The 16832-nt window shown below is 39.1% G+C and overlaps 1 protein-coding gene across 1 annotated transcript in view; it reads left to right on the top strand.

Moving 5' to 3' along the window:
- qsox2 (quiescin Q6 sulfhydryl oxidase 2) overlaps nt 1–15985 on the top strand; it is a 62958-nt gene extending 46973 nt beyond the window's left edge. Inside the window, exons 11-12 of the mRNA XM_072240280.1 lie at nt 3287–3475; nt 12691–15985. Coding sequence (XP_072096381.1) covers nt 3287–3475; nt 12691–13214 — 713 coding nt within the window. The 3' untranslated portion in view covers nt 13215–15985. The remainder of the gene's footprint in view (nt 1–3286; nt 3476–12690) is intronic.
- The last annotated feature ends 847 nt before the right edge of the window (nt 15986–16832 follow it).

The following is a 16832-nucleotide window of genomic DNA, read 5'->3' as shown; positions in this document are numbered from 1 at the left end:
AATGAAGGGCTATGTGGCAGGGAAGCATTGGATTGATCTTGGAGTAGGCTAAAATGTTGTACTGTTCTAAATTCATAAATTAGTAATGAACAACAGCAGTGTATAGGATTGGGTCACAGCAACAGCAGTGACGGGAGAGCAGCCGCCAGCCATACTCACAGACCCCATGGGTGGGTGTGCTCAGTGCTCCCAGCTCTACTCAGCTTGACCCAGTCCCTGTGTTTTGTGGCATGAACGGGGTGGGGAGAAAAGGCAGAAGATGTCAGCAGTCCAAGGCATCTGGCAAATCCATTCCTATCCATCCTGCCAGTCTCCAAAACGCTCAATCCTCAATACAGGCAGACTGTTGTTCAGTAGCATAGTGGTTAACATAACCGTTCACAGCACCAGCAGTTCTGTTCAAATCCCACCACTGACTGTGAGGAGTTTGTACGTGACTGTGTGGGTTTCCTCTGGATGCTCCAATTTCCTCGTACAATCCAAAGACATATGGATTAATTAGAGTTGGTAAGTTGTGGGCATGCTATATGGCAACTTGTGGACTGCCCCCAACACATCCGTGGACTGTGTTGGCTGTTGACCTAAATGATGCATTTGCTTTTGCATTTGCAGTGTGACTGTATGACTTCTGTATTCACTGCCCTGACCATTGAAGGCAAGCATATCACATGCTGCCATCAGCACCCTGTCTACCTTTCAGGGAAACTAGGTATCTGTACCATGAGGTCTCTCTGCTCTCCAGGGCCCTATCACTTAAGGTGCAAGTCCTTCCCTGGTTTAACCTACCAAAATGCAACTCCTTGCATTTGTCCAGATTAAATTCCATCTATCATTGCTTGGCCCACTCCCCCGTTTGGATCATTTGGATCCTGTTGTAATCTTAGATACAGTGGACTACCAGTTTTGGTATCATCTTCAAACTGATTAGCCACATTAATAACATTGTCATTCAAATCATTAATATAGATGACAGAAATGATGGGCCCTACACCAATCACTACAGCATACAACTGGTCACGGACCTGCAATCTGAATAAACAACCCTCCACTACTACCCGTCTGTCTCCTTCCACCAAGCCAATTTTGTATGCTATTCACCTCAGAACCTGCACCCTCCTTGCACGTGAAAAAAATGCATCCAGGTGAATACATTGGGGGAAATGGGTATGATGTCATTGTGCAGAATTTCTTTTTCTTTCGATCAGTTTTACAGCGATGCTGATTTGCTTTTGTGTGGCTTCTTCCACCTCCACCACGCCCCCCCCCCCCCCACCTAGTTGTTGTCTTTACTAAAATTGTAAAACACTGTTGTCCTGTATAATTTGAGATGGGAATGTGTATTAGATCAAGGTTAGTCCCATACTTTGGGTTCTGCTGCAGGGATTAACTGAAAGGCTGTTTGTTGCTAGGAACCACAGAGTAACATTTTCCAATTAACAGGTAGATTTTCCATTATAACAAGATTGATTAGATGAATGGTGCAGTTTTGAATTTCACTATCTCTAAAGCAATTGAATAATTTTTAAAATAATTCCTTTTTCTGAGTGTGGGTTAGAGCTGTTTTTGCCAAATATCATTTAAGTTAACATAAATGATAAAGATTTAACTGTTGTTGAAATTTGGAATTAGTGTTGTTGTTTGAAATGAGTGGAAGCGAAGGAGCTGAGAATTTACAAGGTCCTTTGATTATATGTGGGGGTGGGGAGCTATGGCATGACAGCTGAGCCAGGACTCCCGGAAAATCCTCCTGTGCTACTTGGAAAATCAGGAACACTTCCACAATTCCCACTGATCATGCAGGAAATGTATTTGGACGGTAATTTTGTAACTGTACCAAAATACAGTGGAGAAACTTTATTTTGCATGCTATCCAGACAGATCATTTCAAAACACAAGTGCACTGAGATGGTACAAGGGGGAAAGCAATAGCAGAATGCAGAAAGTAGTGTTACAGTTACAGAGAAAGTGATAGTAAGGTGCAAGAACCATGACAAGGTAGATTGAGAAATGAACATTTCATCTTTAACATAAACACAGTATGTTCAAGAGGCTCAATACAGTGGGATAAAAGCTGTCCTTGAGCCTGGTGATGTGTTCCTCAAGTGTTTGTTTTCTATCTGACGGGAGGATGGAGAAGAGAATGACTAGGTGGAAGGGATCCTTGATTATGATGCAAACACGAGGAATTCTGCAGATGCTGGAAATTCAAGCAACACACATCAAAGTTGCTGGTGAACGCAGCAGGCCAGGCAGCATCTCTAGGAAGAGGTACAGTCCATTATGTTGGCTGCTTTCTGTGAATGGAAAGTGCAGACTCAGCTGTGTCCACAACTCTATACAGTCGTGCAGTCTTGGGCAAAGCAGTTGCCATACCAAGCTGTGATGCATCCCGATGCTTTCTATAGTGCATCTATAGAAGTTGATGAAGGTCGGTGGGGGCATGTCAGTGGTTAATGGGCATTACGGAGCTAAAGCTGCAAATGAATTCGTTGTGAAGCAGGAAGGGGCAGGGGAAGTGCTAAACACAGGAATCCCCTGTGGACATGCTCCTCTTAGTTGTATACAGTATACTGTTTTGGGTATTATTAGAAAAAGTTAGCTGATTAGGAAAGGATTGCAGCAACTATATTCATGCACTGGAAGGAAGAAAAAGAGATTAAGGTCTATAGAACTCAATTGCAAGAGGGAAAAGAACTTTATTTCTCTAGTCCTGCCCAAGGGTCTTGGCCCAAAACATTGACTACTCTTTTTCCATAGATGCTGCCTGGCCTACTGAGTTCCTGCTGCATTTTGTGTGTGTTGCTTGAGCAGAATAATACTGCTGAATGCTACTTTATATAATGGCTTTTTGTATCTAATATAATTAATCCCATCATATTTGCCATGAGTAGTTGTGGAATGAGTTCTCAGATGGTAACAATATATGGACCTTTGCTGTCTAGTTGGAATTTTACATAGGACTTTCCCTCTGTGGAAAAGTGCTGACTTTCAGGTTTCTTCTTTGAAAAGAATTGGATAAAGCCAAACTGGGAAAATACTTGATATTTAAGTTTTAAAACAGACAGGTTTTCAAACTTGATTTATTTCTGTGCAAAGAAAAGTTGAGCCGTGTTTTCATTAAATGAATGTCTCTCAGGGGAATGACTTTGTGAGGTTGGTGAATTTAATTTTTCAGGAACAAAAAGATTACTGGTGTTATGAGAAGGTAGTTAATCCTTTTAAAAGATACTGTTATATTAGGTGCTTTGGCCTTGCTCCTAAACAAATCTAATTTTTATTTGTGTAGGTTTTGATAATGGGCCTCAAGTCGTTCTGCAAGTTATCAGAAGGTATATTCATCATTTCTTCGGCTGTAGGGTCTGTGCACAACATTTTGAAAAAATGGCTGAAGAATCTATGGATGGTGTGCAAACACTAGATGGTGCTATTTTGTGGTTGTGGAAGAAGCATAACGAAGTAAATAATAGGCTGGCAGGTAAGAGAAATTAATTTGATTCTTTGGGAGTAAGAGCTGTGTATTGTGTGTTACCATAATGTTTGAAGGACAGCAGCTACTAAGACCCTTGACTACTTGCAGTAATCAACTCACCAATAAATATACCTCCAATGCTGTCTCCACAAAAGAATAAGCAAACCAACTTTGAGGTCCTTTCCCAGGCAAAGATCCTCAGCACTGAGGCCCTAATTATAGTACGGTTTATGTTGGGCACCTATTGTGCTTCCACTTTGGGTTTCATTCCACAAAACTATAGTCGATACAAGTCATCTTCAATTCCAGGAGGGAAAATATAAAGACGATGTTCTATTGTGCAAGATATTAGTAAAAAAAATCAGATTTTTTTTTTGTATGTGTGGTAGTTTAGAGATAGATTTCGAACATGTCACAAGTGAAAAGCTCCTTTTCTCATTTTCAAGGTAGTACTTTGCAGTCTTTTGCATTACCTGAAGACAAACCTTGCCTCTAATATAAAAGGAATGACTCTTGATAGTGCAACATTGTTTGGTCCTGTACTATATAGTGTTGCCTTGCTTTAATGCCCAAATCTCCTAGAGTGTGCATTGATTCAGTTGAGAATAATCCAATTGAGCGAAAGATGACATACTTCTAATATATTGAACAAACCTGAATGAATTTGTAGTTTTCTATTGTGGTTACGTTCTACACTAAATCTTCAGGAAGCATTGTTAACAACAAGTTGCTCTGAACTTACCTCTGGATTGCTGCAACTATGTAAGATTGCCATCTTCTGATGGTCTTGTGGTCTTAAGAGGTGCCAAGTGATGGTATTCGCATATGGATGTGGTATGGAATGGCAGTGTTGTGGCTTTATGTCTTTCCTTGCAGATTTATGCAAATCTAGTTTGGCATTTGAATCATTAACTCATTCACTGAAACGTACTAGAAAATTAATCTTGATATTAGAAACGCAAAATTAGAATGCTGCTGCGTTCACCAGCAACTTTTATGTGTGTTGCTTACTATTAGAACAAAGTTTCTCCAATTATTCTGCCCGGCTACACAGCACTACCCTCCAATGATATATTTCCACAATGAGGCCTATCATCACTGTTTTCATCACCAAGGCCCCACAATAGTGTAGCAGTTAGCACAACGCTATTACCGCTCGGGGCATCGGAGTTCATTTCCAGCTCTGCATGTAAGGTCTCCCTATGACTGCATGGGTTTCCATGGGTGCTCTGGTTTCCTCCAACAGTCCAGAGATATACTGATTAATAGGTCATTGTAAATTGTCCTGTGATTAGGCTAGGGTTAAATAGGTGGGTTGCTGGGAAGCGTGCCTCATTGGGCTAGAATTGCCTGTTCCTGACTGTATCTCTAAATAACTAAATTCACCAACTCCTTCAGTGCACCAGTACAGCTTTTGGGCATCCAGTGCACACTACACTCCCTTCTATTGCAGCTAGAGGTAAACAATGCATTGAAGAAGCAATTAATGCAAGTTCTCAAAGCCTCTGTTCTTTTTTAAAAGAAAGTAAAAGATCCACACCAATTTATTGGAATCTCTAGTCCATGCCAATCCAAAGGGAGAAAGAATATTTGGAGAGGAAACAAGCCCACCATAAAGGGTGGAAAGAAAACACAACCTCCCAACCTACTCACTCAATTGACTCCTCAAGCAAATCCTACCCCACAAGTGGCAGATTCTGTCGGCCCCACATTAGCCTCATCAGTCACCTGAATTGAACCAAAGTGACCTTGACTCCATGGAATTGCATAAAAAGTACTGAGGGAATACAGTTTTATCAAAGGAGGTATGAGTAAATGCTTTGCTTGCAAAGTTTTCAAAGGTACATTTAATGTCAGAGAAATGTATACAATATACATCCTGAAATTCTTTTTCTTTACAACCATCCACAAAAACAGAGGAGTGCCCCAAAGAATGAACGACAGTTAAGTCCCCACGCATAAGCAGCAGCAAATCAATGATCCCCCCCCCACCAGCAAAAAAAAGCATCAGCACCCCCCACCGAGCACTCATGTACAGCAAAACATCAGTAAAGACACAGACTTGCAGTACCCAAAGACTACTCGTTCACCTGATAATTCAACATACCACAGGCTCTCCCTCTCTCTCTCCCTAATAAGGGAAAAAGAAGTGTCCCTGTTTCACAGCGACAGGAGAGATATAACAACCAACTCGCTATTTATGATGTTAAAACTCCATTGCATCATATTTTCCAAGCTCTATGCCCAAAGAACTCGGGTCTCTGGGCACACAGCCAGCAGCCAGCTTCCATTGCCACGAAATCCCAGAACCCTGAAGGCGTGCTAGTCTTCTAGGCCGTGTCCTTGGTATATCGAATAGCAGCCAGTCATGAGATCCCAAGAGCAGGTCCCATTCCTGCTGAAGTCAGCATGTAACGTCAGGTCAAGGTCTTCAAAAGAACTCTGAAAAAGAAAAATAGAGATATTAAAAATGGAAATGGAGCGGTTTCCAAAGGTGCAAGCAAAGGAGTCGTTGTTAGGTGCCATCGTCTCCTAAGCTCCAGGAATTTCTGAACCAGGAATAAAAGATCCTACAATTTAAAAGAAAAAAATGATGGTTCTCTGGATATCCTGCCGAATGCTTAATTCTTAATCTCACATGAGCAAATTTTTTTGTCATTATCATAATGTTATTTCAGAAAGACTTCTATACACAATTGGTGTAGTACTGAAAGTAGCATTTCTTTGGCCATTGCCTCAGAACATCCCGAAAGAGATTTGTAAAGAGTGATTAGAAAACTGCAACTATGGAAAATGGACAATTACCTCATCAATTAAACTAGACAATCTTGGGATGGTATATAATTACCAGTTCTTGTTTGGTTATAATTCTCGAATTCTTCATTGAGCATTGTTCAAGAAGCATATTTGTCACAGAAATAGTGCTGGTGGAAGAAGAAAGTAACTAATGCAGTCTTACCAGTATTATTCATATCTTGAATTTTTGTTGAGGATGACTTGCCTACGCTCTTATTTTGTGGTTTCTAAGGTGACTGAGGACAGTGTGACAGCTGCAGACCTTTCCATACATGTGGACGGAGCTGCTTGATGGTGAAGTGAATGGATGGTTTGAGAGGTGATGGGCTTCTCTGTGTCTGCAGGGCTTTTGTGTTCTCATGCGTGCATGGCTTGAGGTTATAAGTACCCAAAATATTCTTTCTCCAATATGAGCTGTCATTGCCTAGGGGTTCCCAGAAGCAACTGAGGATGTTGAATTGTTTCAAGGCAAATATTTATTTTTGATTTATTATTTATTGAGTTACAGCATGGAATAGACCCTTCTGGCTCTATGAGCAGCACTGCCTAGCAACTCCCCTATGTAACATTAGCCTAATCATGGGACAATTATAATGACCAGTTAACCTACCAACCGGTACGTCTTTGGACCGTGGAAGGAAACCGGAGCACCCAGAGGAAATCCATGGGATCATGGGGAGAATGTACAAACTTTTTACAGACAGCGGCGGGAATTGAACCCAGGTCGCTGCTGCCGTAAAGCACTGGGCTAACCACTATGCTACCATGCCATCCTTGTGTCCTTGAATTGTTTTCTGTTTGCCTAGACATTTCTTTCCATGACAGAGCATGCAATAGAATAATTGATTCCGGATTCTGGTGTTCTGAATGAAAGCCACATTGCCTGGCCAACGGAGCTAACTGACTAATTAGGATCTCATTAATCTGGAGGAGGTCACTTGATGTTAGTTGCTCAGAGGTGACATTGGTGGTATCATTCCAATGCATTAAATTGCCTGCTATAAATCATCCAGCATTTAAAGATTTGCTTTATTTGTCACATGTACATCAAAGCATCGAATTATATATTTTAAAAAAAGTGCGTTTGCGTCAACGACCAACGCAGCCCGCAACTGTTGCCATGCTTCTTGTGCCAACATAATATGCCTACAACTTACTAACCCAAGCTCGTGCATCCTTGGAATGTGGAAGAAAACTGGAGCATCCTAAGGAAGCCCATATGTTCACAGGCAGGACGTACAAAATCCTTACAGACAGCGGTGGGAATTGATTAAGTCTTGATGTTTGAGCTCGCGCAGCAAAGTGTTACACCAGCTGCTATGCTACCATGCTGCTCTCAAGAACACGCAAGATGGGCATCACAGCTGCCTTGGTAGGCCTTGAGTTTTGTGCTTGGTTTTTTCTTTCCAGACACCCTTTCCTTCAAATGATAAAGGCTGTGCTGCAAGTGCCTTTTGGAGAAGAGGAGTTTGGTGAGTAATAACGTTCCGGCTGACCGGAAGTGCACTGAGAGCGGTAAGCGTAAAGGAGTTGGGTGCTTACTGATCTGGTTACCAACGGATGGTGCAATCTGGGGCATATTACAATTGAGGAACGTGTTTGCAGACTGGATATTGAACTTTTTACTGTTGGACTTCGGCCACATTCCACCGTGATACAACACTTGGCGGCACGGGAGATTGTTCCTGCCTGTGGCCATCGAATGTGCAGCTCCTCCCGTGGAGGGTCAGACACCCTGAGCCAATAGACTGGTCCTGGACTTATTTTCCATCTGGCATAGTTTGCATTTTGGTGTTTGATTGTTGGGGTTTTTTGTATTGCTCTATTCTTGTTTGGTGCGGCTGTAACAAAACCAAATTTCCCTCGGGATTAATAAAGTATATCTATCTATCTGAGATGAAGCCAATGGTGAATTTCATCTGCTTTTACCTTGTGGGGTCTCCCAAGATAAGGAAGTGATCCACTTTTTCAAGGGTCTTGTCATGAGCTTTTATTCTTGGAAGGAAGTCTTGTGCAGCCAGGCCAGGTTGGTAGGGGACCTTTGTCTTGTGGGTGTGAGTATAAGATGCATCCACCCATAATGCTTCAATGAATGGATCAGTAATGGTCGCTATCCAATCACAAACTGCTTCCAATCACAAACAAATGCAGTTTTGGTCTGCATCCTGCAGTTAGACCATTGAGTATCGGGCTCCCTTGATTTTCAGTCTGGTTTGAACAGTTTCCCAATAGTTCTGCAGATTAACTCTGTTCTTGCAGAATGTTTGTTGGAAGTGAGATGTTGTCATTCCAGTGAGAAAGATTAAGAGAAGGGTTAGATCTTTGATGCAGTTTTGTTTGAACCCGGCCTTCACTGATTTGGCTCCGTTGTAGTTCGGGTTCTTTGCTTGCATGCCAACATAAAACAAATGTAAAATTGTGACACATTTTGAAGGATAATCCATAATATTTCCTGATTGTGGGGTCAAAGACCAAGGTTGAGCAAGTTCATATATAGTGATTGATAAGGCCGCCTTTTGTCTTGTTCTGAGTAGTGGTGCAATGAAGATCACATCCAGTGTGTGTCAACAGATGAAAATTATACTGATCTTCAACCTAAGATTGGGGTCACTAAGAATCAAGTCTGTTCAAAAGACGTTGTAGTTATCCTCAATGTATAGAGCTCTAATTTCAAACTGCAATCCTCATACTTCCAATTGATCTGGACCCTCTCCCTTTCTCTTTACGTCTGAAAATTCAGCCCTCCCCTACCAGTAATTCAGATCTTGTGGCTTCTGTCTGCCCACATATATACAAGTGCACTTTTGGACTGACGGTACAAGTATAGTCATTTAGGTCGTGCATGGGGTACATCAGGAGTTAAGCGGATATCATTTAAATTTATTGGGGGAAGCTGAGGAACAAAATGTCATACTTTAACAAATGCAGATTATGTGGTTGCACTGTTAACTTATTCCAATAGTTTCTTTTTAAATAAATGTGAAAATTTCACTTGACGAATTGCAATGGTTAACAACCTAGCTCTGCATATCCTATGTTATTGTAAACATGTAGCATGTAAATTGCCTGTTTTGTTCTGCATCTCCATTGTTGAGTGAAGTCATTGTTTAGAAGTTGTATTCAATTACCACTTGAATGCAAGTGGACTGTTAAGTACTGTTTTGCTAATGTCAAGAAAGAAAGGAGAGGGCATCTTCTGAAGCACATTTTTCTGAATTATTGCTCCCCAATATAGATGAATCGTTGCCTTTTTGTAAAGGGCCACCCTTAGAGGGCAGCGTAGGCTGTCTGATGAGGCTTTGTTGCTGCATTTTATTCCATATATATTTTTCCCTATCTATACCATATACTGAATACCCAAGCCTGTCTAATGATCCATAAAATGGATCCCATTTACTAACACAAGGCCAAATGGCGAGAACAATGATTGATACTGACAAACGTACAATAACATCACAGCAGGGGTGTGCACAAATTAATTGTACTCTGCAGCTGCAGCTACACTAGTCAACTTGTAGTGGCTACTTGTGTGCTTCAGCCTGTGTATCTGAATGGTAGTCTGCTTTTTTGTGTAGTCTGAAGGAAATATAGGCTTACAGGACAGCTGTGTTCTATCATTCAGTTTATTTTATTTTGCCACTATAAACAGCATAGGGCTTGCATGTCCATTGTGTTCCTGTAACTGACTGTTTGGAGGCATCAAGTAAGAGAGGTCACTGTGGCACTCGAGAGATGGTCCCATTTGGAAATTTAGCCCTTTCCACCCTACCCCTCCCACCCCATCTTTGGAGAATTATGACACACAACCTGTCATCTGTCGACCAGTAACCAGTGAAAGGGAGAATCCTGCATTCACAATTCACAAAGTAGGAGTCAGTTGGTTTTGTTTTCCTTGTGTTGTAATGAATTGTTAACCAGACCCAAGGCCTATACAAAAAGGCTTCAAAGAAACAGCTGGTAGAGGAGGCGGTTAAAACTGAATAATGCATCTGTCAGAGCGTACCTTTAGGCACTGTAGGCTTTAAAAACTTTCAGAAGTTAACCTTATTTTCAAAACCAGGACTACTGCCTTTAGTCTTTCTACAATGATACTGCATTATTTAAAATCGTCAATTCTTCTGTGGCCTTTGTAATCACAATTATGAACAGAAATGAGATTAGCTTGAGTCTGTCCTCAAGTAGAAAATATGACATAGAAGGGTTGCAGCCTGGGCATTTTTTAATATAATAGTTACTGAACAGTTGCCCCAATTAACCTCATCATCACCACTCTGTATAGGCAAGTACAAAACAGGGCTTCAGTTTTCTGAAAATGAAGGTGAATTTGTACCTTCAAAGATTTACTGCTATTTTTGGGATGAATTCTACAGTCAAAATAATTCTCATCCCACAGCTGCTTATAAAATGCAGAAATATGATCTTCAGTCAGGCTTAAATATTAAGTTAGCTTGGAGTGAGTTCTTTTCACATAATATCTATCCATATATCCATAGTTTTCCTCACTTTTGCTTATAAAGACCAAGTCTATTGTGGATCTCCTGATGTAAGCAAGTAATTGTAGTACTGTTGGATCGTTTTCCTATCTAATTTCAACAAGAAGATTTATTTTCATAGAATAACAGTTTACAAGAAATTAGGAAGTCATTGGCAAATTAGGGGGAAAAAACTGTTAAATTCAATGAGTAAAGTTGGAAAACAAGTATTCCAAGTTTTTGTAATCGGCCAATATGACAGAGTACAATGCTGTTCACACATTGAAATAGAAGAAGGCCATTCAATCCTTCTGGCCTGTTTCCCACAATTCAGTATTAAATGTCATCATAAAATGTGTGACTTCTTATATGTTAGGGCTAGTTTTAAGTATCAGAGCTTCACTGTTTTGTTTAAATATCACGTGTCTTAGATTGATGGGGATATAACTTCCAGCTACATCAGAACATTGAGATTAAGGAAACCAGTGCCTTCAGTTTATTCCACAAACCCTACTCTTGACATTGACTCTGCCCCCTTTTTTCACTATGTACAATTAGCCCTGGATCCTTTTTGACCTAAACTGTTCATCACATAGTCTACTTCCTTTTGAAGCGTGACTTGCCTCTAACAACCTGCTCTTAGAATGCTCATCAGTTGTTCACCTTGTTTCAACTGGTTGGCTTTCCATCAGCTTCAGCTCATCGCAAGTACGGCTGTCTCTTGCTCCATCCAGTTGTACACAGTCAGGTTGTCTCTTTCCCTAAGCTATTTTCTGTAGAATCAAATGTAACATTTTCTTTGTATCTTGATGTAATCTCCCTCTTTCCAGGACCTGCTTTTAATTGGTTTCAACTGCAAAGGACCTTTTAGTTTAGAATATTCTCTCTAATTCTGTCATACTCTCCATCTTAAGACCTGCTTCTCAGAAACCACCTCTGACCAAGCTTGTTTCTCTCTCTCTGCCTCTCCACCCCATTGCTATTCCTCATATCAATGTAGACAGAAACCAAAGATACAGTGCCTTGGTGAAGTGAGGACAGAAAATAGTCAGCCATGAAAAAGAAATAAAACAGGTTTCATTTTTTTGGAATAAGCTTTTCCAATCATTATGGGTAGTTTTAGTTTTTTTTTTAAAAAGTCAGATCGACCTAAAGAACTCTCAGAGCCAGTCACCTTAAGAACTGCCAAGTTAAAGAGTAACTTGTCCATCCATGGAATTTTATCAACGCATGATGCAAGTGATTCACTAAGACAACTAGGAGCAAGTTCCTGAAACCTAGCATATGTATTTTTTCTTTAAATATTAAAGTTTATTCGGTAGTGAAAATGTGGGTTTGTGTGTGCAGATGAAGAGAACCCCCTGCATTAACATGTACTAAAATCCTCTCGCGACTTAACTGATTTTTCAAAGTTAAATTTGAGAATGTATTTAATTAAATCTTGTTCTTAGATTGGTAATATTATGGTCATTCTAACAATTTTGTGATGTAATCAACATCAGACATAAAAAGAAAATAACAATGAGCAGAAACATCTGTTTAGTTCTGAACTTTGGTTGTAAATTTTAATCCTAGTGCCAGTCAGTTAGATATTGGGTCTGATTGTTGTGGATGGTGGAATGAGATGGTAGAGGAATCAACAAATTCCCCATTGAGCAGGTGTTTGAAGCTTCTGTGCTCATGACTATTCTTTCTCAAAATAGACATTTGTGTTCCAATTCTCATGTAGATGTTAGACGCAAACAGATGATCAAGCATCTAATGCAAAGCCATTACTGCCTGATAAATTGAGTGTCTCTACCATTTGGATTGCATATTATGATTTTATTACTCATGACCAGTGAAAAAATATTCAAACAGTTAATTTGGTAGCTAAGTACTTCCTTTTGTCTGTTCCCAGAATTATCTATGGACAGGGCACTTCTAATGTTATCTTACTGTTGATTTTTTTAGGTGCTGCAAGTGAGGATCCAATGTTCCCTAAAGTGGCTTGGCCAACTCCAGACCATTGTCCAGAATGTCATGATGAAATTGAAGGCATCCATACCTGGAAAGAGGAGGAGGTTCTGAAATTTTTGAAGTCTCATTATAGTGTGGGTAATATTTCATATAAGTATAGTGGACATGAATCTGAAACCCACTTGGCAGTCAATGAAGCTCATAAAAGTAATGGAAATAAGGGTAAAGATGAAGGGCAACCCAAAATGATAAATCACCAAAAGGAGCAAAAAGTCGGCTCTCCAAATGAAGACCAAAACTCAAGATACAGTGCCTTGAGGAAGCGAGAACAGAAAGTATTCAGTCACAAACAAGAAATCAAACAAGTTGCATTTTTTGGAATAGGCTTTTCCAATGCAGACATGAGCCTTTGTGTCATGTTGTATGCAGCTTCCTGTTTTTTCCTAATGATCATGTACTTCTACTTCCAAATGAGGTCCAAAAGGTGGAAAAGCAGATATAACCGTCCTTGTGTTTAAGACAATTTTCAAATAAATTCCAAAAAGGAAATGACTCATCTATTTTGCATAGGTAGTCTTTCTGGTGAGAATATTCACAGACCTCTTCTTGCCCCAAATTGCACCTTCACCTTTAACTATGAATTTCAGTCTGAATTATGATGCAAAGTTGACATGTGGCTATTTTCCAGAAATTCCACCTCCTTTAGAAAAATGAAAAAAAAATTTAAGTTCTTTATGTGCCTTTATTAGAGGAATTTCATCATACCCTGCCCATCATTCTTAGCTCCCTATTTTAACTGTTGAATTTGGTGAGATTGTATAGAATTGGAAATCCACTGATATCTCATCAGGGCACACTTGTGCACAATGTCTTGGCAAATATTATAATACTCAGTGAGATGAAAGATGGATGTTTTGGATGTTTTGCATTATATCTGTCTCTGATTTTTAATTTTTTTTTTCTTTCTACCTCTCTTCCATTGCCCTATAACTCCTTTTGAGGTCAACAAAATTAGAAGAGCTGGGGAGTGAATTTGGACTTTTATTGATATGTTTACTCTTAGAGCACGAGGTTCTGATCCTGCTCTGACCACCCTGGTGTTCTTAATTCTCCCAACATGGTATGCGGTAACAGACTCTCTGTACCCAATGTACCTTGCCAGACAATTCCAAATGTTCATTGTTCTCAAGTGGAAGACCTCTTGACCTTCAACACAATAATTAATTTGAATAACCCCTAATTCTACATTTTCAGTTCTAATGTCAAGTGTTATTTAACTTTACCAAGTTAAAGTCTTTACATTAATTCAGTAATTGTGGTCATTTTGGCATAGGCAAGATGAACTAATTTGAATTTCGTGATCAGATCAGTTGTATGCACCATGTGGTGTAACTCAAGATGCTGGAGAAACAACAGGTTAGGCAGCATCTATGGAAGCCCAGAACGTCGACTATCTATTCATTTCCATAGATGTTGCTTGACCTGCTGAGTTCCTCGGGCATTTTGTGTGTGTTGCTTTGGATTTCCAACATCTGCAGACTTTCTCGTGTTTATGTGGCATAAATGTTAGTTTTTTGACTATATCTTATTTAGTATTTAAATAACTTTATTGTCCAGATTTTAAAAGTTTAAAACAATCATATTTCACAAGAGGTTCAGCAAATGCTGGAAATCCAGAGTAACAAACAAAAGATGCTGGAGGAATGCAGCAGGTGAGGCAGCATCTACAAAAAGGAATAAACAGGGTCTCGAGCCGAAACATCAACTGTTTATTCTTCACCATAATGCTGCCTGACCTTCTGTTGCTCAAATATTTTGTGTGTTACTCATCACGTTTCACTGTGCTGAATTGATCATATTCATTGAACAGGAGTAGTTTTGGTGTGCTTTCTTTGTGATGACACCAAGCTTCAATTTTTTTGTTGTTGTTGTTAAGACTCCTTGTACAAAGAGTCAGTGAAAAATATTGTTATATTTTTGGAAAATATATTTTTTCATTGGTAGAATAATGATGCTTGAAAGAATTTGCCTGAATGAATGTCATTAAATATTTTAGCAAATTACTGTGGAGGAGCATACATTAGTTGGGGCCTGGTGTTTGTTTCTGTAGGAAAACATTTGATGCCTTTCTAATGGCAGTGTCATATAACTTTAATGTGAAGGTGCTAAAATAGAGTAGCAATTTTTTATTTATTGTATACAAGGAATCAACTTTCCAGTGCCAGATAAGATTTGCTTATTGTTATAGTTTAATTATTTTAAGCCCACCAAAATTTTACCAGTGACATAAAATATACTCCTAAGGCTCCTCCATCTTGCTGACCTAGTTTCACTGACCAAGGGTCAGTTATTCTTGTAAAGTGTCCCTTTTTTAAAACCTGAATTTGAAAACAGTCCTTGTTTAATAGTGAAAGATAGTTTCCTGTGGTACTAAAAAGATTGATTACTGTCAATTCAGAGACCTTTTAAATACTTTAGCAGATGGAATAGCCCAATCTTGTAAGGTCAGAAAGATGTGTAAGTATTATACTAGTGCAATAGTTAAATTGTGTATTTGGAGTTGATGTACATTCCATGATGTCCTTGCAGTATATATGTAAGAGAATCTCATAATTCATCTTGTACCACAAACAAGCCTGAAGTTTTAGGTATTTTGCCTAAGAGATGTTGCTCCCTTTAAGTGTTTTTCTAGAATTTTGCAACAAACTATCTAAAAGCATGTGTTGAGACCAATTTCCTGTACGTCTGCAAACAGAAAACAGAAGTGTTTTCATTGAACTGTAACTCTGCTTTCCAACTTCGATGAAGAGTCCAATCATCTTGTATTTGCGTTCACTGCATTCCCTTCCTCAGCCACACCAATAGCATCTTCTTCAAAGCATAACTATATTTAAATCAGCTGAAAGGTCCAACTGATCTACCTATAGTAGGACTGCCTAGATTATTAATGGATGAAGTATCATTCCATATCCAGCCTGAAATCTCAAGGTTCTGTTGCATGACAGAAGAAAATCAGTATTTCTCTGATTCTGCTCTTAAATAGATTGAGTGCCGTTTGCTCATTCAGAAAGCTGCCATCTCTTGGCAAATATTTCTTAAAGATAATTGATGTCTGGTTTAATTTATTTATTTTATTCATAGCTTCCATGGTTTTCAGTTTACTAAATTGTTCTTGATATACAAATGTCAGTTAATACTTTATATTTTCATTCGGAGGAAATGTACACAATATTTTGTACTGAAAAAAAAGCTTCATGGAAGACTAATACAATTTCAAATAAATTATGCTGCAATGTTGAACATCCAGTTCAGTGTTTTCTTTAAATTAAAAATCACAAAGAACTTGAGAAATTCCTAATTTTGTTTTCCAACTCGCATTTCAGGTGCATTGATCAATTTCATGCTTCTGCCCCATATAATGATCAATGATTCTGGTTCTTAAGAAGGCAAAATATAAAGGTCATTACATTCCTTGATCTATGTATGAACCTATTTGTTACACCTCCATGTGGCCAAAGTCTAAATTTTTTGCATGAGTGCTTTAACAGCTGAGTAGAACTATACTTGCCAGCCACGTGCATATTGGACAAATCCTGCTAGCAAAAGACAATCAAAGCAACTTGTTAACATTAAAAAATAATGGAAGTTAAATTGTAACTGATGTGAAGCTCATGTGGTCAGAGGCACAGCTCTGCACAGTTTAATTAAATTCAGTGTTAATTGAATTACACTAGGAAGCTAGGTATTAATACAATGCTGTTTGTGACTTCAGAGCATCCTACTTTATGTTTAATGAAATATATTAAACCATTATGTATTAAGGGCCTGTATTGTGCTGTAGGTTTTCTATGTTCTATGTTAACATTTGAATTATTTCTTGATATTTTTCCAGAGTGTAAAGCTTTCACCACATTGTCAGTCTTGCCAAGAGAGGTATTGGGTATTGTTGGTATTGGAAATTTACATTGGTGCTATAATGAAGATGCAAGTGCCAAGCTAGGGGAGTTCACTGTAATGGCTGGGTGTTGGTAATTCTAAGAGATGAAATTGTGGGATCTTCATTGCTGATGTTCTTCACAATGAACACAAAATACAGAGACTTTGTGACTTTGATTTAAAAGAAATTTCCCGTCGCT

This window comes from Mobula birostris, chromosome 22 (assembly GCF_030028105.1).
Source record: "Mobula birostris isolate sMobBir1 chromosome 22, sMobBir1.hap1, whole genome shotgun sequence".
NCBI lineage: Eukaryota > Metazoa > Chordata > Chondrichthyes > Myliobatiformes > Myliobatidae > Mobula > Mobula birostris.
The sequence above is the reverse complement of the archived record's forward strand: the minus strand, read 5'-3'. Positions and strand labels throughout refer to the sequence as shown.